At 39.6% G+C, this 21,329-nt stretch overlaps 1 protein-coding gene across 5 annotated transcripts in view; it reads left to right on the top strand.

The window, feature by feature from the left end:
* Nucleotides 1–20,875, top strand: part of MAGI2 (membrane associated guanylate kinase, WW and PDZ domain containing 2) — a 955,112-nt gene extending 934,237 nt beyond the window's left edge. For 4 of the 5 annotated variants that reach the window (XM_066592005.1, XM_066592007.1, XM_066592003.1 and 1 more), the window contains one exon: nucleotides 17,879–20,875. In XM_066592005.1, the coding sequence (XP_066448102.1) occupies nucleotides 17,879–18,666 (788 nt within the window). In that variant the 3' untranslated portion in view covers nucleotides 18,667–20,875. The remainder of the gene's footprint in view (nucleotides 1–17,878) is intronic. The other variant, XM_066592006.1, reaches the window with a different exon arrangement.
* The last annotated feature ends 454 nt before the right edge of the window (nucleotides 20,876–21,329 follow it).

Below are 21,329 nucleotides of genomic sequence, written 5' to 3'. Positions count from 1 at the left end.
GTTTGCAAAACCTATAGTGTATAATGAAATGATATTTAAAATGCCATAATACAAACAGAAACGTGTACACTACAGAAAAGATCCCCAAGCATCTGAGCATTGGCATCCCTGGATTGTAATGCCCTGCACCGTCGACAAAAATTCTATCCTCTTCTTGGCATTTGCGCTACTGCTACCTCTGGGACTTTCCCATTAATTAGTGCTATTAAGTTTTGATGACTCAGAGGTAATTCAGACCAAACAAAATCATCAACCTATTAAGTCTGTCTCCATCATATCACCCAGCGCTCTCTCAATGGCTTCTACTATTGATTGTCCTCTTTGCCACATGCAGGCATCCAAGCTTTTTATATTGGTCTCAGCTTTCAGAAGATTTGTTCAATTGGTAAGTTTTATATGTATTTTTCTGCTACATCTGGAAGTCCCTTAATGGCAACCATAAACATACTATTGATCTTGTCGAATAGCAAATAAAGTTACAGTGCTAGAACCAAGTACAATACCATGTATAGCCACAATAAGGAACACACAATGATATTGTGCCAGATGAACTGTAGGCTTACTGTATGTTAATTTTTGGCATTCCCTCTAGGTTTCTTAGGCGATACATCTACACTAGATGGAAATGTTCAGCTTTTCTCTCTTGGTATTTTTATCTCATATTTCATGATCGGATTATAGAATGAGCATCATTTTATTATAGGAGTATCATCAATGGTTTATCAATAGCAGTTGATAAAAAAAAGCACATTACTATGTAACAAGAATCCTAGAGATGTTCCAATTATAATTATTCTTAATAGCAACATAATACAGCAGCGCATCTTAAGTGCTTTTCACATTCCGTTTTTCTGTTCAGCGCTGGTTCCATTCTGGGTTTGTCTTCTATGCAGAAAACTGCATAATGCTAGAAACAAGAATGTAACCAGGACAGAATCCTAGGGTTTACTACGTGTGACGCAGACCTTCTTAGTCTAAGTTTCACATCGTTTCCATCCCCTTCAGATCTTGAAACTGGATAGAGAAGTACTGAAGACAGCACTTTTTTATCCAGTTAAAAAGCGTGATGGGGACGGTAATTGTGAATCAAAGACTAAGGAGGTCTCTATTTTACATATTGAACCCTATGGTTCCATCCTGGTTTCTGTCCCTGTGCAGTTTTTTGCATAAAAGGCAGAAACCTGAGATGGAACTGGCACTGGACCAAAAAAAATGTAATATGCAAATAACCTTGGTGAATGCACCCAAAAAGCATCAGATTAAACCACTCCGCAATATGGTAGTGAAACCGGAAGCCAGGCATGGAAGAGATTATAGCATGGTTTTTGGAGTGGAGACCACTTTCTTGGTCCATAGTAAATGATAGGTTTCTCTCTATTGTTAGTTCCTGTAGGTTTGGATAAATTTGACTGTATTTCACCCATCCTATAGCACTGCTGAGTGTTTATCTGTGTAATTACCAAGTGTTGATCACCTGTGGGTTCTTCATACAAGACACACTAAATAACTTTTACAAATGTTTTAGATTTCATCTATTCAATATTTTAGCTGTTTTGTATTCAGTTTTGCCATGATAACGGTGTCCAAAGTTTGGTGCAGTTCCAGCTTTCACAAAAGATTGCTACTTTTTGTATTCTACACCTACTTTCAGGAGGATTTGAAGGCTCTGGCCTGACATATTTATGTTTAATTAACGTCAGAAACTGATTTAAATTTTACAAGGAATCTTCACCAACTGATAACTGGCGTAGATTTCTATGTAGAAGAATGGACTGCCCAAGATGTGCCTAATGTAGGAAGAGGCGGTCATCTAAGTTCATCATGCACTGGTGTGATCAAAATAAGGCCAGCATTTTTAACTTCAGTCTTAGGCCCAATGTCCACGGGCGGATTTGATTTGCGGAATCTGCACGGGTCACTCGTGCAGAAGATCCGCAATTCAAAGTGCCCATAGTGAAGCATTGGCATCCACAACTGAATTTAAGCATGTGGATTTGCTTTGTGGACCATTTGGTGCCAAAAACAAATCACAGCATGCTCCATTTCAGTGTGGATTCTGTGCGGGCTCAATAGAAGTCAATGGGTGAGGACGATCCGTAATTGTGGATACACTGTGGATTTGAAGCTTAAAATCAATTAGGGAGGTGGTGAAAAAGCTGGGAGGTGAGGTTGCGATTTTTTTTTTCCCACATAGATCATCTGCAGTGCATCCGCAATCTCCTGTAAAAGGTTTCCGCAGGACTCCCGATGCAGAGGCCTAACTCCCCCAAATGTATTTATTTAAGATGTATGGTTTTTTTTATAAACTTATTGTTACCAGCTGTTGTTTTATTTTCATTTCTGTGTTTGTAATCACTGACATTTTTATAAAGTACTTGAGATTTACAAAAATGTTAAATACATAATTTGCTAAAATTCTAATACAGGTAAATTTTATATTACACTGCCCACCAAGCATATGGCATGCGCCAATGCTGAAAAGGTCAATAGACAGTACAGCTCACCCACATGGCTACCAAACTAGTGTGTATATAACGTGTATATGTGCTACTCAAACTTGTATATAAGAAACTTAAGTCTACTGAACTAAGCAGTGTTGCATAGTCCCTAACATTTAGAGGTCTGGCATCACTTTAAGGCGTATTCCAGTGATTCAAAGTGAAAATTATATGCTTCATAAGGCGATATGTAATTTTGCAATATAATGTTATGCTATAAGTTGTTTTACAAATCTGCAGGGATATTTGCTTTACTTGTGGTCTCCCCACCTGCTTAGTTCTCAATTGGTATCTATTGGTTATCACCTGTATCCTCCGCCGTTTTACTGGTCAGGCCTGCTCAGTGCCTTCAAATTGATCAGATATGAAGGACATTCAACGAACAATTTTTTGCTTTATCTGGAGCGATAAAAGACCCTGCATTAGAGAATAATATACCATCATAAGAGGATGGGGCAATATCAGTCCCTATCCTAACCAAATATTATCTAACATTGTATTTTAGGCTGAAAATAGACTTTCAGCCTCTTTTCCTGCAATGTTTAGCCAGATCGAGGCAAATCAAACAAACAATGAGCTAGAAGCCAATTTTCCTCATTTCGGGGGAAAAAAGTCCTTCCTAACTCGAAGTCTGGAAATCCGAATAACTCCCTGGATCAATAACCATTGTTGTTGTCCAAAATCCCAGCTACCTCTGCTGCACCACCCACTCGACTGTGGGTTGACAACGAATTCTTCCTTATGACCCCTTCTAATCTGCATTCTGTTTTCTGGCATAGAAACTCTTGGCCTTCCTCTCCCCGCTTACTTTCTCCACTGACATGCCACCTTTTCATTATCTGGAGACAGTGAAGAATAAAATATTTATTTATGTCCTCTCTTCCTCCTCTATTGCTCACAATTTACAAACAGGCATTCCCATTGAGTAATTCGGCAGTCTGGTTTGGTTGGTGATTCAGAAGGCTCACCCTACTTTTAATTACATACCCTTAGACTTCTCACTCCTCAACAATTCATCATAAATATGATTTGCCGACCCAACGCTGATTTGATTTCTCCCAAATGTATAGTTTTTATCTAATCTTTAAATGGGTCAGCATCTTCCTGTAACACTCCCTTTTTTTGAGAGTTTGTTTGTGGTCAGCCTTACAACCAGGTGTCATTTCTCTCATGTCTGTATGAATCAGCCCCCTTTGGATGTGAAGCTAACCTATATGCACCATTGAGAAAAATATATACATATTTCCCTGTCACTTCCCAGATGGCATAATCGCTGTACTTTTATTTCTACGATAGAGACAGTCACCAACTAACTTTGTCTGAGTCCTCTCCTAAAATATTGCACAAGCTGTACCTAATTCCTATGAGAGTACAGACAAATCCCCTAATTGTTTCATGGGTTTGCCTATTTGCATATTTGATGGACTTGTCCTAGGATGAGAGAATTCTATACACAGATGGCCAACTCGATTTCAAAAGTAAAGCTGGTTTCACACGCGCAATAAAATTGCGTGATGCGAGAGTGAAAGCGCAGAATTATGAAACCAATGATTTTCAATGGTTTCCTTTACATTTGTGATGTTTTTACTCATGCAATGTTGCGTGAAAAAAAATTGCAGCATGCCCTATCTTTCTGTTTTGCAATTTTTTTATTTATTTATTTATTTTGTATCACCCATGCAACGCATGAACTTGCAATTTTCATGTGATCCATTTTTAACACTGGAAAGTCCTATTGACTTTCGTGCAAAAAAAAATCGTGGCAAAATCGCGTGAGAAAATCGCAAGTGGCAGCGATGTTTTTGCGAGACAAAGCAGCTCTGATGTGCAAAAATTGCGGGAACAAAATATCTTGATCCCTCATGTGAAACCAGCCTCAGTGAAAAGCACTTCCCACTCACTCATCAGTTATCTCATTAGTGGACAGACCTCTAGAGTTCAACAATCAACAACATAAATCATCACAAATTATCTGTATGGCTGCCAGAATTCATGCTGCTTCTCAATGGCTGTCGGCCAATCTTTCCTTTAATGCTGTCAAAACCCATGTCTCTGGGATAATGCACTAATAAAAATGATTAGCCATGACAGATGATAAAATAGACCTCTTTATGAAGACTTGGCAACCCTGGTCTACCTTTGTACAAATTCCAGGCCTTCCCAGAGTACTACTTACCTGATGATATCTTCTCAGTTAGTTGTCCCACGAGAATCATCTTGTCAACTTTGATCCTTGCTATTTGTTCCTCAGTCTGACTCTAAAGCCCCATTTACACGGGACGAATGTTGGGAAAGCAATGCCGTTGCACAGGAGCGAGTATCGTTGGCTCGCAGCGGGGCGGCTGGAGATTTCTCTCCTTGCACTCCCCCGCCCCTCTCCATTCACTTAACACAGTGGCCATTCAATACTAAACGGCTGCAGTTTACACCAAACGATCATCGTTCAAGATCATCGCTCATCGTTAAGGCTGCATAAACTATGAAAGATGAGCTGAAGGATGATTGTTCGGTGTAAACCGCAGCCATTCAGTACTCAACGGCCGCTGTGTTAAGTGAATTGAGAGGGGAAGGAAAGAGCGACATTCATCCTGTGCAAATAGGGCTCAACAGTCCCTTTTGAACTGTTGATATGTGTTTATTTGTTGTTTCAGTTTGATTATTTACATGAGCATTTGGAATAATGGCAATCAGTGCAAATATTAGGGACATTTTCAAAATTTTGCCCAATCTCCAGAATACCCCTTTACGTTATTCACCACTGCAGCAGCACAGAATGCTGTACAAAGCTCCTGCTCATTTCAATGGGGCTGCCAATAGGTGGCACTGTGGAGGAGTTATTCCATCTCCCTTATTTGCATATTACCCAGAGGAGCGTGCGTGGCCATTTGAGTCTCCTCATTTAGTTTATAGTATATAGTTGCTCTCCCTAAGGAGAAAAGAGTGTTTTTGACCCCCGTCCCAGGCCTCTCACTAGCAAAAGCCAGACTCCTACTGTACACTGATGATGGGCAATAACCCGGAAACAGCTGTATGTACATGGGGTCTGGCTTTGCTTTTAATTCCCAGTCATTGTAACAAGACTTGTATAAAAAGTCGGCCTTTGACTTGAAGGAATGCTGCCTTTCAATAGGTGGCACTGTGGAGGAGTTATTCCATCTCCCTTATTTGCATATTACCCAGAGGAGCGTGCGTGGCCATTTGAGTCTCCTCATTTAGTTTATAGTATATAGTTGCTCTCCCTAAGGAGAAAAGAGTGTTTCTGACCCCCGTCCCAGGCCTCTCACTAGCAAAAGCCAGACTCCTACTGTACACTGATGATGGGCAATAACCCGGAAACAGCTGTATGTACATGGGGTCTGGCTTTGCTTTTAATTCCCAGTCATTGTAACAAGACTTGTATAAAAAGTCAGCCTTTGACTTGAAGGAATGCTGCCTTTCAATAGGTGGCACTGTGGAGGAGTTATTCCATCTCCCTTATTTGCATATTACCCAGAGGAGCGTGCGTGGCCATTTGAGTCTCCTCATTTAGTTTATAGTATATAGTTGCTCTCCCTAAGGAGAAAAGAGTGTTTCTGACCCCCGTCCCAGGCCTCTCACTAGCAAAAGCCAGACTCCTACTGTACACTGATGATGGGCAATAACCTGGAAACAGCTGTATGTACATGGGGTCTGGCTTTGCTTTTAATTCCCAGTCATTGTAACAAGACTTGTATAAAAAGTCGGCCTTTGACTTGAAGGAATGCTGCCTTTCAATAGGTGGCACTGTGGAGGAGTTATTCCATCTCCCTTATTTGCATATTACCCAGAGGAGCGTGCGTGGCCATTTGAGTCTCCTCATTTAGTTTATAGTATATAGTTGCTCTCCCTAAGGAGAAAAGAGTGTTTCTGACCCCCGTCCCAGGCCTCTCACTAGCAAAAGCCAGACTCCTACTGTACACTGATGATGGGCAATAACCCGGAAACAGCTGTATGTACATGGGGTCTGGCTTTGCTTTTAATTCCCAGTCATTGTAACAAGACTTGTATAAAAAGTCGGCCTTTGACTTGAAGGAATGCTGCCTTTCAATAGGTGGCACTGTGGAGGAGTTATTCCATCTCCCTTATTTGCATATTACCCAGAGGAGCGTGCGTGGCCATTTGAGTCTCCTCATTTAGTTTATAGTATATAGTTGCTCTCCCTAAGGAGAAAAGAGTGTTTCTGACCCCCGTCCCAGGCCTCTCACTAGCAAAAGCCAGACTCCTACTGTACACTGATGATGGGCATTAACCCGGAAACAGCTGTATGTACATGGGGTCTGGCTTTGCTTTTAATTCCCAGTCATTGTAACAAGACTTGTATAAAAAGTCGGCCTTTGACTTGAAGGAATGCTGCCTTTCAATAGGTGGCACTGTGGAGGAGTTATTCCATCTCCCTTATTTGCAATGGGGCTGCTCACACAAGTGTCAAAATGCAGCGTCTTTAACGCTGCGCTTGGACAGCGATGCATGTTCTATCTTTGGTTTTTAGCTGTGGGTCGCCTATTGAAATGAATAGGCAGCGGTTTCAGTGCTGCTGAAAACGTGGCACAACTTGGTATCATGTTTTTGGCAGTGCTAAACACCAGCGCTAACTGCACTACCAAAAAAAAAAGGAATACTCACCTTGCTTGTGCGGTTCGGACTCTCCAGGGCTCCGTGCAGGAATCACGGTCACTTGTCAAGCTGACAGATGATCTTTTGCTAGTGACTGGATTTAATTACCCGCCTCCCAGCGAGAGATTGCTCTAATTTGCCTAGCCAGCTGAGTGGCAGTCGACTCTGCCAATCACAGTCAGCGCTGGATGCACCAATCACAGCCATTGAATGGCTGTGTTTGATGCATCCAGCGCTGGCTGTGATTGGTTGGGCCGGCTGTCACTCAGCCAATCAGAGCATCTCTTGCTGGAGGCGAGGATTTCCAATTACCGTCACTAGCAAAACATCCTCTGCCAGCTTGACCAGTGCCCAGCAGCCTGCATGGAGATCTTTGGAGCGACACTAGGGACCCGACGGTACCTCCAACGTGAGTATTGATTTTTTTTTTTTTTTTTCAGCATGCTTGGCTGTGTTTTCAGCTGGGCTGAAAACGCAGCCAAAACGCTGGCATAGTGCATGCCAGCACTGCTGAAACCGGGCTGAATCTGCAGTAAACGCAGTGTTGAAAAACACTGCGTTTCTGCAAATGCCTGTGTGTGGGAGACCTAAAAGTCTGATCTATCAAAGTAATTCATTATTTACCCCTCACGATGAACGTCGTGGGAAAAAAAACCCGCCAGAAATGCGCTCTTCTTAGTCAGCCTGTCTCCAAGAAAAAAACGCAATAAAACGTGATGCAAAAGTCGTATATATTCAAACATGTTACCAAGGCAAACTACAGGACGTCCACAAAAAATGAGCTATTGCATAACTATGTCGACGGAAAAATAAAACGTTATTGCGTGCAGAAGGTGGCAGCAGAAAATCATTTAAAAAAATTAAATATGTTTAAAAAAAAAAAAGGAATACAGCAAAAAAAAACTATACAAGTTTGGTATCATAATAATCATACTGACTCATAGAATAAAGTTATCATGTCATTTCTATTGCAGTTTGTACACCATAGAAATAAGACGCGCCGTAAGATGGCGGAATGTCTATTTTTTTTTTTTTTTTTGCTCGACTGCGACTTTTTAAAAAGTTTTTCAGTACATTATATGGTACGTTAAATAGTATCATTGAAAAATGCAACTCGTCCTGCAAAAAACGAACCTTCATACAGCGACGTCGATGGATAAATAAACGAGTTACGATTTTTTAATGGAAGAGGAAAAAATGAAATGGGGAAAAAAAAAGGTCCATGTCCTTATGGGGTTGAGCGTACAGAAAACTGGAAATGTAAAATAATTTTAGTTACCTTTGTGTGCTTCTTTTTCCATTACCGATGATGATGTATATGGAAAAAGCTGGCTTTCAACCTCTGCTGCTTGTAGATAACATGTTAAACCCTGATCGAAGCATAAAAATAATTTCCCAGCTCCCACTTATCCAAGCGAAATCATCAAGCAAACTTGTATTTAAACATCTTCATTTAGTGTAATCGGAGCAGCAATTACTGCGTTACCAAAAACTGCCAGTTGAACTGCTGTATAATTCAAAGTATTGCCAACTTTATATCTGAAACTTCTGGCATGGAAAACAGTCTAATATAACAAAAATGATATTGCGGCATAAAACGGATAGCTTGAATTTGAGATTCCAAATGTGCCGGCTGTTTCATCGCTATGGGTAAAAATTATTCAAGGACAAAATTGAGTATTAAAATGTATTTTACATACACATCCTCACTGCATAATAAATAAGCTGGAGCTGGAGCAGGACTACTTCTGACTATGTTAGCATTGTTACCGAGGCACAAGTGTACTTGTGCTATGACAGGGTGACCTTTCAATAAATTCACAAACAGAAACCATCAGAGACCTACAACATCAGAACATTACGTGCCAAAACAGAATAAACAGCTTTAATATAATGCAGGTAGTTAGAGGGAACTGTAATGTGCTTGCTTTTTGAAATCCGTAAAGAGCATTTCCCCTAAAATAGAAACAATCATCTACAAATACAAGTCCTTGAGTTATTCTCTTGTGTCAAGGCTTTCAATATTTTGTTCGTGTTTCTTTTTTTATTTTTTTTTCTAGAAAGTTTAGCCACAACCACCATAGGCTTCATTATATCTCCCACTGAAGTTTTCTAAGGTCCAAAAAGGCAGTTCTAATGATGATGATCTTTATTTGTATAGCATCAACTTATTCCGCAGCGCTTATCATCAGTTCTGACATTATGTGTCAAGGCACTGGAAAGATTGTTGAAAGCTTTCATCGAATCCTGAAATTCAGACAGGATTCAACTAAATGTTTTATAGCTTGATGGAAGAGGATAACCTAGGGCCTACGAATGTCCACAGTTGACCGGAGGTGTAACTTAAAGCTCCTGGGCCTCAATGCAAAATCTATAAGACCCAAATAATTACTGTATGTGTCATTTCTAGTACTGGCCTCCTCATTGGGCTCTAAAATCCAAGAATCACCGCAACCATTCATGGAATCATATAATTGGAAGGGACCTCCAGGGTCATCCGGTCCAACCCCCTGCTCAGTGCAGGATTCACTAAATCTTCCCAGACAGATGTCTGTCCAACCTCTGCTTGAAAACTTCCATCGAATGAGAACGCTCCCCCTTCTGTGGCAACCTGTTCCACTCCAACCCATACAGATGATTGATTTTTATGTTGGAGAAATGCCTTTTAATTCCTCCTTTCTTTAGTGTTGTTCTTCTAATTCTTTAAGGGAAATATAACTTTACTTATAAATATTGGTAGCAGATTTGGGACTATTTCTGATAAAGTTGTTATGGTTCCTTTTTAGCTTGTCTTCATGTTCCTTACGTATTTTTACTGCTGTTTCTGAGAAAGGGGTAATTCAGGAGTGGACACTAATATAGTTGACTTTGGAGTCCTCAATATTACTACTTGATTTTGGGCATATAAACACAATAGTTTCAGAACCTTATTGACTATGCATTGAGAAAACATCCTATTCCTAAGGATAGGACATTAGTTTAAAAAAAATCACCGAAAATCCATTTCATGTTGGTGCAAAAAAAAAAAAATGTAGTTGGATGGTGTCCTCTTAAGCACTAACATAGTAATGGTATAGAATGACTTGTGTTCACTGATGCATCGTTGATACATTTTATATCATGTGGGATTTACCTTGTGAAACCTTTCCTTTCTAATTATCAGTGATTGATAACTTTCTTGTCATGTTCTTTCTGGCTACATAGTTTTATGAGTTTAAATACCCTTTTATAGGGATTCTTAGAACTTGGAAATGTTGCTTTCACATTTTCTTTTATTCAGATATAATAAGTGTTTCCTTTAACATCTTTAACCCTTAGTTGGGTCATTTATTTTGTTACAGCAGGCATGTACATTATTCATCATTTCAGAATAAGCTTTTTTTAACTTAAAAATATTTAATGGTGGCTTCCAAATAGCACATTAATCATATTGTCAAAAATCTGATTTTGTATTCTTCAACTTGGTAATCGCTGCAGACGGCATAATATGTGACCTTGGGTTGTATATACAGCATTTTAAGAATGTCATTATTGGCTTGGTACAGAAAATATTCTAATGGTCAGTATAACATTAGAGCCAAAATGTTTTCTAGCTCATTTTTCATGTCCACATAGTGTTTACATATAGCTCTATGATCATGCTCTACTTTATATGAACACCTGTGAAATTATTACCTGAAGATATGGAATTACAAAAGATTTTTCTCCTATCCATCGAATTCCAAGTATACCCCAAGATTATGCATTTCATGTAATCTAACTTCTTTTTTCTACTCATTCTGACACAATATGCTACTCGCACATGCATCCAACCCTACATTCGCCTTTGCATTTAAACTTTCTCTAACCTATTTCTCTAACCTATAGAGATTGTATACAACACACCATTATAGGCAAAACATATCCTTTATTGTATCAATCAAATCTCATATAAAAGAAGCAACAAGTTACATTCACAGAAAACTAGCCTGTCAGCTAGTTATATGAGTTGACCATCAACCTATTGTTTACTAGAGATGAGCAAGCGTACTCGCTAAGGCAAACTACTCGAGCGAGTAGTGCCTTATGCGAGTACCTGCCCGCTCATCTCTAAAGATTCCAGAGCCTGCGGGGAAGAGCGGGGAGGAACGGGGGGGGGGGGGGGAGATCTCTCTCTTACTCTCCCTCCCCCGCTCCTCCCTGCTCACTTCCGCAACTCACCGTTTTTCCCCGCTGGCACCCGAATCTTTAGAGACGAGCGGGCAGGTATTCGCATAAGGCACTACTCGCTCGAGCAGTTTGCCTTTGCGAGTACACTCGCTCATCTCTATTGTTAACCTTGGCGATATGTAGGAGCTTGATGATACTATACCACCACAGATTTTAGCTACTTTATTATATCTGAGTGCAGATTTCTCCTTTTTCTATGAATATTACGATCTACTTTTTTATGTAAGATTTTTTTTGATTGATAGAGTAAATAATAAGAATCTGTCTACATCAGTGTGGTACACATTTTGTTTGTAGGTATATGCCACATTTGCTGGAATTTGAAGCTATATATGTATAGTTATGGTTTTCCATAAATGTTGTAAAATGTTAAACTTCCACATTTGTTGCCATCAATGTATTCCTATTTATTGACCTGACCTCAGTGTGCTTTTAGCTGTTTTTTTTGCCGGTATGAGCTCTTGCCCAGGGTATCTATATGCATTAGTCGATTTGTCGACCACATAGTGGACTCAAAGGAATTGTTCCACTACTAGCTTTTACCGCAGGAAGCACACAGCTCCATACAGTGGCCCAGCTTGGTACTGCAGGTTGAGTCATATTGAAGTGAATGGATTTGCAATACCAACCCAGGTCAGTGCACAATGTACAGAGCTGTCTGCTTCCTGCAGCCAAACAGCAAAAAGTGGCACAAGCCCTTTATTCTGGAAATACAGATATAACCTCCAGATACTGTATATAATTTGCATTACAGCTTTATGGTTCTTCAAATATTTCAGGTATCTTAGAATTCTTTTCAAGTTGATGATGTTTGGCACAAAACTCCCAAGATTTTACTATTATACTTGCTACTTTTATACATATAGTGTAGACTATGATGTGGTGAGAAGTCAGCTAATGTAATGTTGACATTTGATTAAAAATGGATGAATTTCAATAACTATAATGCCCGATACTTTATTTTTTTTTAAAAAGAGGAGTTATTCTCTTAATGCCGAAAGTATAGAAAATGGCGGTGTTGTGATACAGCTTTTAGCTTATATATATTGACTTGTTACTTTCTAGGCATAAAGAATATTATAATGTGTTTCTGTTAGGTAGGTTTCACATGCTTCTAGTATAGCCGCAACACCCGGACCTACCATGTTCTACTAACCCAAGCTTAGATCACCATAGTGTAGGTTTGGGTGTTGTGGTCACAGTTTGGACACTTAAATGCAGATATATTACAGTCATGTGAAACTGGTCTTTATAATATAGATCTAAAGCTGCTCGAGAGGACCATTGAGACTCTTAACTTAAAAGTCCCTTATGTCACTTTTTTTACTTTTGTCACTTTTTTGTGTTTTCTTTCAATTGGGGCAAAATGAGAATTCCATGGATACAATCTAAGCTTTCAATGCAATCAGGGTGTAATTACAATAAATAAAATATGGAACTATTTTAGTGGTTCAACAGTTGAACATTTGTTGTATTTGTTTTGTGATTTCAGGTTTCATAATAAAAGCTCAAAATATCTAATAATTTGTTGTGATAAAGAGAAATACAATAGTTGTAACTATACACAATATTCACACAAACCTTATTACAGTTATATACAGTTCAGAATTTTTCTAGTGAGTTGAAATATCCTAGAGTAAGTATATTATTTCAATGATCTACTTAACATTGATTCTAGGAAGCCGCATTATGTCCGGTTCTTCGTTTGTTTTTGTGATTTTTTTTTTCCTCCATTATTTATGCACGTATTTTATCTATGTTTTAATGTTTTTATGTAGGTCCCCTTTGTGCCACCAATTCAGCTTTAACCCTTTGAGCCATGCACTCCACAAGACCTCTGCAGGTGCTGTGGTTGCAAGGTGGGGTTTCTATGAATCGTACTTGTTTTTCCAGCACATCTGACAGATGAATGACCAGCTTTTCCTCAAATAATTTCCAAACAATTTTTGCAGTATGGCAAGGTGCATTATCCTTCTGTAGGAGGCCACTGCCATTAGGGATCACGTTTGTGGCTTAGTGTATTCCGTTGATGATAAACTTGGCAAATATGTTGTTTTTTGGGAAATGTACTGTTACTGAGTTTCCCCCAGAGAAAAAAAGACCCTTTACCACCTCTATATTCACCAGCTGTTGCTACTGGAGCCATCTACCAGAGGTCCTTTTCTCAGAGTTCAAAAATGCACACTTCACCCCCCACACCCCATGTAACTGTCATCTTTCCTCTGTGTGGGGAAAGCCATGCATGTATGGTTCCCGTCTTCAGTGTGGGCGAGAACATGCAGACAGAAGCTCAGTATCTCTCCGATTTCCTCCTCTTGCCTTGCTTGGCTTTCTAACAAGCTTGAGCTGAGTGCAGGCTGAACATACACTACCACCACCAAAGGAAATTACTATAAAAATAAGAGCATGAAAGCATAACTATTATTTTATTGATACAAAGGGACTAAAACTGTTTAGGAAGATGCTGAAGGAAGGTAATACTGAATGCAGGCAAGCAGTCATATTGGCATTTAGAAGATGTTAAAAAAAAGCTCCCTGCGGGGTCAGTATTGCCTCCATTATGTATCTTCTCACTCAGTTTCGGTCCCCCTTGTATTATCTAACTACTGCCTGTATGTTCCCTGGACGATATTACTAAGATGTTGGGACTAATTTGTTCTACCTTTCATATAGAAGTATTAGACTAGGGTCAGTGATAAGTCCAGCTATCGGCTTATTTTACTGATGACAGTCCTGGCTCATGGGCTCTGTAACCATTGGGAAACACTCTCACAAGTTACAGAGCACACAGTTCCACAACGGTCATCCATACGATAGACAGCTCCTGTATTATGTATTACAGACAGTACTCTAGGCCTCATGTCCACGGGGAAAATCGGGCCCGCTACGGATTCTACATGTAGAATCCGTAGCGGGTCCCTCCTGCCCCGCGGACATGAGCGCTTAAAATAAGAATAAATGAGAATAAACTCACCTTCCATCCGCTCCGTTTCTTCTCTGCGTCGCGGCCGGATCTTCTTTCTTCGGCCGGCGGATGAATTCGTCACGCCAGCGGCACGTCGTCGACGTGCCGCGCGCATGCGCCGGGCACATCCGCCGAGCCGAAGCAAGGGAGATGCGGCCGTAAGGAAGAGAAGACCTTCCCGGCCCGCTGCGGGTGAGTAAATGCTTTTAAATTCCTATTTTAGTTCTCCCGCGGATCCGGACGGCTTCCATAGGCTTCAATAGAAGCCCGCGGGAGACCCGCATGAAAATGGAGCATGGTCCAGATTTTTTCATGCTCCATTTTTTTTAAAATCACTTTTATTGACGATCTGCAGGTATTTATCTACCCCGCGGGTGGTCAATGCATCCCTATGGGGTGCGGAGACGCGCGCGGGAGAAGAGTTAAAATCCGCTGCGGATTTTAATTCTTATTTTGCCTGTGGACATGAGCCCTTATGCTTGTGTATGTATACTACAACACATGGCCTGGACATCAAAGAGAGACGCTCAAAGGGAAAGAGGAGGGACGCTGCTATGTGGAGGGCTCAGGATGCAGACTTCACATTTAGACCAGTATACTATATACAGTACAGTGTATGCTGCTGGGAAATGTTGGTTACCGGCAGTCACGTTAAATTAGAAGCAAGACTGCCTATTATGCTCTGTGAAGAAGGCTGTATACATGGGAGAAAGGGGAGTTAAATACATACAAAAGGAAGTTTCCCAGTAGAATATTGCAGGCTTGCCTTCTTTCTATAGTGTATCTTGGTACATCTCATTCCTTGGGTACCCATAACCCTGTCACCAGTTCAAAGTTCATGCTTCCTTACACCCCTTTTGGTAGGTACTAACCACTGCATATCTGACACTCTCCACAAGACCTGCCATTTTGGAGATGCTGTCTCCCAGTTGTCTAGCCATTACTATTTGCACCTGATCAAAGTCTCTCAGATCTTTACACTTGCTCATTTTTCTTTTTCATCTTCCAACACGTCAAGTTCAAGAACTGACAGTTCATTTGCTGCCTAATTTTTGTTACCCCTTAACAGGTGTTATGGACAGCAGATAGTGAATGCTATTCCCTTTACACGTCAGTGCTTTTTATGTTATGGCTGATTGATGTAGCGTATTGTGACAATTAGGATATTAGTCACTACTCAAGATTGCCGCCATCTCCACTCAAGATGGTGGTTGCCACTCTCAGGAACACACACTTGTATACCTGGAACAACTTAAGTCTGGCACCTGCCAGTTTTATTAATTCTCAGCAATGGTTCACAGCATTCCATGCTGTAAATTAACTGGTACACAAAATAAACCCTGGACATCTGGTCACTCACTATACATCAATGCTGACCCCCTCTATGATATGTAATGAGTTATAGCATTATACATAGTAAACACAGTCCACTTTCCCACTCTTGGGTTGAAGTCCAGAGAACTTCTCCTCTCAGACCTGTCTTTCCCAGGGGCCTCAAGGTGACTGCAGAGAGAATTGCCTCTCCTTGACCAAACCTCCTCAGGTGCTGCCAAATTAACAACTTGAGGCACCCTTTCCCTGACAAAACACTGCTATAGAGACAATATCTGGTACAGTTTTAGCACAGTATTTATAAGAATAACGTGTTGTATATTAACATGCTTCGGGAAGATATATTACTAGTTAGTACATCTGTTTGTGCTCCAGTTTTCTTTTATCCTATCGTTGTCTGGTCCTCTAAGGTATGTTTTACTGACATTTTTTCTGATGTCAGTGTCAAAGTTTGCTGCCGAGTATAAAAAAACAGCACTTGATGTCTACAAACAACATCCTGTTATTATAAGCAATTTCTGTTAAAGATTTGAGATCCAAAGTGAACTTAAGGCCAAAATATCTCATGAGTGTTTTTAATTTTACCATTGGACTCCAAGGCTACATCTACCTTCACACCTATTTTTTTTACTGTTCCAAAGTATCTAAAATAAAAAATAAAGCAAGTTTGCAATAATTTTTTTCTACATTTCCCAGGCAAATCCAATGGGTCAGAAATGCAGAAGTGTGATTCATTACCAATAGTATCGCTGCTCGTATGTTTTAAGTCATTTAAATAAAGAATAATTTCAGTAAGACATCACTGAATGTCGGTCTTTACTTTTGACTTTAGTTCCTATGCAGTCATAGACAGGTAATACACTACAGATAGCTAGAGATGAGCGAGCACCAAAATTCGAGAGTTCTATTCGAGTAACGAACCCCATTGACTTCAATGGGAGACTTGGACATTTTGGTATTTGACCGGCCGGTTGCTGAGCTTTTTTTTTCTCTCTCTTTCTCTCTTTCTCTTTCTCTCTTTCTCTTTCTCTCTTTCTCTTTCTCTCTTTCTCTTTCTCTCTTTCTCTTTCTCTCTTTCTCTCTCTTTCTCTCTCTCTCTCTCTCTCTCTCTCTCTCTCTCTTTTTCTCTCTTTTTCTCTCTTTCTCTCTCTTTCTCTCTTTCGCTTTCTCTCTCTTTCTCTCTCTTTCTCTCTCTTTCTCTCTCTTTCTCTTTTTCCCCCTCTCTCTCTCCCCCCCTCCCTAGCCAGCCACAAACTACCATTAACATGCGCAGCGTTGCAGCGGGGAGGGGTCAAATCCAACATGTCTGCGGCGGGGAGGTGCCAAAACTTGGGCGGGGTCGAACACAGCGTGATGCTCGTTTGAGTAGCAAGCACCATCGAGTATGCTAATACTCGAACGAGCATGAAGCTCGGAAGAGTATGTTCGCTCAACTCTAACTACAGACAAACCTTGTGCATCATTCTCCCTTTAGTCTGTTCTTTACTTATTGCTAGACTACCAAATGTATATAAAAGACAGATTGAAGTGAATATGATTGGAGAATCAAACTACACAGTTGTCTGTAAAAGGGATAAGACATTTTGCATTAAGGTCTATTAAGAAAGTCGTTTTATTTTTATTTGAAATGCAATGAGACCATAGACAAATGGTTGAGAAGGTGAACATTGCCTTTGGTTCTTATGGGAGAAAAGAAAAATAAAAAATGTATGTAGGTATACCTTACTTTAAATCTATAAATTCCAAGAAGGTACTTAAATGATACATGGAAATACTGCCTTAGTATAATACTGCCGAAGAAAACGTAACAATAACTTTGTAACAGCCTCATGGTAACGTTGCTGAGAATTTTCAGCCATATTTTTTATTAGCTCTTAATAAAAGCATTTCAAGGTTGTTTACGGTGTTTACAATTTTTGACTCTTCAACACCCAGTTCATCTGCACTAAATATCATCTATTTAAGAAAAATTCTACAATACTGTTTCTTGAGAATACATTTTATTTCATGCATTACGTTTTTTTCTTTAAACTCAATTTTTTTTTTTTAGCATATGGCATACAGTATGAAATTACTTTCAAAAAGTAACTGGAGTCATTTTCAAGCTCTGTGTTGTGCTCTTAGTTTTGAAGTTTTTTGTTGTGGTTGCTTAGTGTGATGTATGTTAATATAGTTGTGTCTTTTTGATCTGAAAAAGGATTGTATTTGCACATGTGCTTATATATTTTTTATTTTATCACAGACGAACCAAACTCCTGGAGTGCACCCTCTGCCACCTCCCCAGGGCCGGAAGTAGCCGTTCCTCTTGAAGACATGATTGCACCATTATCTTCATCACATTCAGCCTTGCCCTCTGACCCTACTCACCAGATACACCCAGAGCCAGCATGGGATATCTACAGGGAACAAGATATGGGAAAACCAAAGGAACATACTGCAAATGGTCATAAAAAGAAAAGGCTGGGAGAGTCAAGGGAGAGATCAGCAAGCCCAAAGAAAGTAGATAGGTCAAGACGGGAAGAGAGTTTCAAAAAAGAGTTTCAAGAAGGCAAACCGAAAAAATCAGATAGCGGCAAGACCATTTCTGCAGGGAAACTGACAGTGAAAAATGTTGGCGAATTGGGAGAGTGCGGGTACTCTGCAGCTAGTGATAGTGGAGGTCGGATCTCCAGGTCCACTGAAGCAAACAGAGAAAGAAACTTCTGTACAAAAGACTTATATAAGGATGCAACCAGTGAGAAAAAATCAGTGACCACTCTTGAGCAGAGCAGGTCAGATTCAGGTGGGGTATCAAAGGTGTACAGTAGCAATATGTCCACCTCTCGAGCGGGCACCATGGACCAAGATGAGAGAGATGCTGAAGCTAAATGCAGTGAATTCCACAAGGAAAGTCATCTACATCCTAGTAGCACCCGTAGTGCTAACACTGCACCTCGGAAAGCAACTGTCTCACCAGGACCATGGAAAATTCCTGGCTCTGATAAGCTACCTAGCACCCTGAAATCTGGCACTTCAGCCATGAGCAGATAACTGAAAATGTGACTGTTCCCTTTATATGTTTCACGTAGACTTGGAACATTTTTCTTAGCTTCGATCTCGAATAATTTAATTTTGATTTTCTTTTTATTTATTTTAATTTTCACATGTATTTACCTACACAAGTGCATCTGGGACCAGGAGCATATATTTTGTATTTCTTTAAGGTTGTGCACAATGTCTAACCAGTATAAAGAAGCAACTGTACATCAGTACTTGGAGCTCACAGGTCTTATATCTCTGGGCCTACCAGCTAAGGAAGAACCAAAACAGCGAGGGGTACACCAGAGGCAGACAGTGCAGTTTAGCTTTAGTATATTTTTTCACTGTATGAAGGATATGGGATCCACCCCAGTGTTGTCTGTAGCAAAATAAAAGGACAAACATAGAGCAATCACAAACTGGAACATCGCCTTAAATCAAACTGCACTGAGTAAGATGAAGGAGAAAACGAATTATGCCTTGTAATTCGACAATGGTATTGTAAATATATTGCTATCAACATATCTCGACAGGGGTTAAGATATTTCTCTGAAGCTTTGAATCTGCAGACCATACTGTGTTCAGCAAGAACGTATCTTCATTAACCCGCCTGATTCATGCAGCATACGTAGGTAGGTGTGTGTGCTGCCTGTTGACTTGGACACTTTAGTGTACTGACTGATGTGGCTCCATTTAAATGCCATTTTCTGTGAATAACCCATATCTCTGTACATTTCAAAAGGAAGATAAACTGGAGTTTAATGCGTACATTTGTACATGTTTAAGTGTACATGTATTGTATTAACAGTACATGGTAGCTATCATAAGTATGTAAGAAGCATTGAATAGTCATCCCAAGAAGAAAAAAAAGAATTAGAAGTAAACTGCACTGTTGGACAAAACTTCATTTGAACAAAGCTTAATTGCAAAAATTCTGGAAAGAAAAAAATCTCTGTGTATATCAAGTCTGGCCTAGTTTCATGGGTATGAACGACAGAGTGAAGTTTAGGCTATATAGCATGCTAATCTGCAGCTTAACTTATTTTTTGACCCTGCATTGTAAGCAATACTAGCACCTTGTATAGTCCATACCATTTACACAAAGTCACTTTTTGAATCTCAACATAGGGGATCCTTGGGTATAATTTAACGGTATGCCTTCTGTAAATTGCAAATTCCCAATGCACAATAGATTTAACAAAACATGTGAAGTCATAAATTCAGGTTGCCAATTACAGCTACTAAAGGTTAAGAAACATAGAAGGTTTCCCCTATTGCCTTACACTCCACTATACCACATATCTGGATTCCATGATCTACTTTTGGAGGAGAATTATAAATTCGCATCTGCACTTTCAAAGGTTTGCTATATTTATATTGCAACCAAGAGCAGTTTATTGAGAAGCCTATTTTCATGAAAGTATTATACGTAAATATCTAAGAAATGTAAAAAAATATATATATTAGAGGGATATTTGAGTAGAGTTGAGGGTGCATTTCATTTCACTTCTAACTATGCTTTTCATCAGATGTGCAATTTTTTTTATATGACTTCCGTCTGTCCCTGTTCTTGGACATCTCCTAGTTAGTCCTGTTTTAATGAACGGTGCATCAAATGTTAAATGTTCCATCTGTGTAAGTCTATGAAAAACGGAGCATTTGGATGCTAATTGAATTCACAGCTTTAAAGATAAATCACCATCCATAATAATAAAGCACAAATACAGAGCATTTTACGGATGTCCATGCCCACCTCTTGCTTGTGCTCTCATGTTAGGCAATCACCATTACCTTGCCTAATTCAGTTTTGTAAAATGCTTCTGTAGTGTAAGTGCACGTCCCAATATTTCTCATTTTCCATATGTGACAGAGCCGGTAACAAAAGGAAACACTACATGAAATAACATTCTAAAGTCTATGTTGCAGAGTATATTGCAATTACCAGCGATGTAATTGTTTTATACAGCTATAACAGATAATGGCTGAGAAGAACACATCATCTAAACCCCATTCCAGATGATAATTCTGTGTAGTGTTAGCTGTGAATTTACCTTGTACAGCTGTATCTCTATAAATATAATTCCATGTATTAATAGTCACAGAAAGGCTGTAAGTGAGCAACTATTTTTATGAAATGCACCACTACGGTTAAATTAACTTTTACATAAATCTTGTTTACTGTATGATATTCTAAAACACTGTCAAATAAAATATATATCCAAAAATCATAAAGAAGGTTCATTTTTTTTGAATGAATGAATGCTATGTTTATTGCATACTTCAAAACATGGCAAGAATGTCACAAAACAATCACTATTAACCCTTTCCAATCCACTGTCTGACGTCTTTCCACATTCTGATTGAAGCTTGTACAGCTCCAATGTCAGAAGACGTCCGACAGGGTATTCTTACCGTTTATTGCCAGCCACTCTGCTGTTGGAGCCTCTCTGAAGAACACACACTGGCTTTAGCCAGCAGATGGCACCGTTGTATAACAGCAAAATGAGAAAGCCTTTTAGGAAACCCGTAATCCAAAATTAGATTGGAAAGGGTTAAATTGAGAGTTTTTGACCATGGTGGTTGTTTACTTAGTTCACCCTATAAGTCAGTGGACGTCCTTAAACACCATTTTGTCTTTTGGGTGTTTTTTATTTACATCTAAATAGGTCCATAAT

This window comes from Eleutherodactylus coqui, chromosome 2, assembly GCF_035609145.1.
Source record: "Eleutherodactylus coqui strain aEleCoq1 chromosome 2, aEleCoq1.hap1, whole genome shotgun sequence".
Lineage (NCBI taxonomy): Eukaryota > Metazoa > Chordata > Amphibia > Anura > Eleutherodactylidae > Eleutherodactylus > Eleutherodactylus coqui.
The sequence above is the reverse complement of the archived record's forward strand: the minus strand, read 5'-3'. Positions and strand labels throughout refer to the sequence as shown.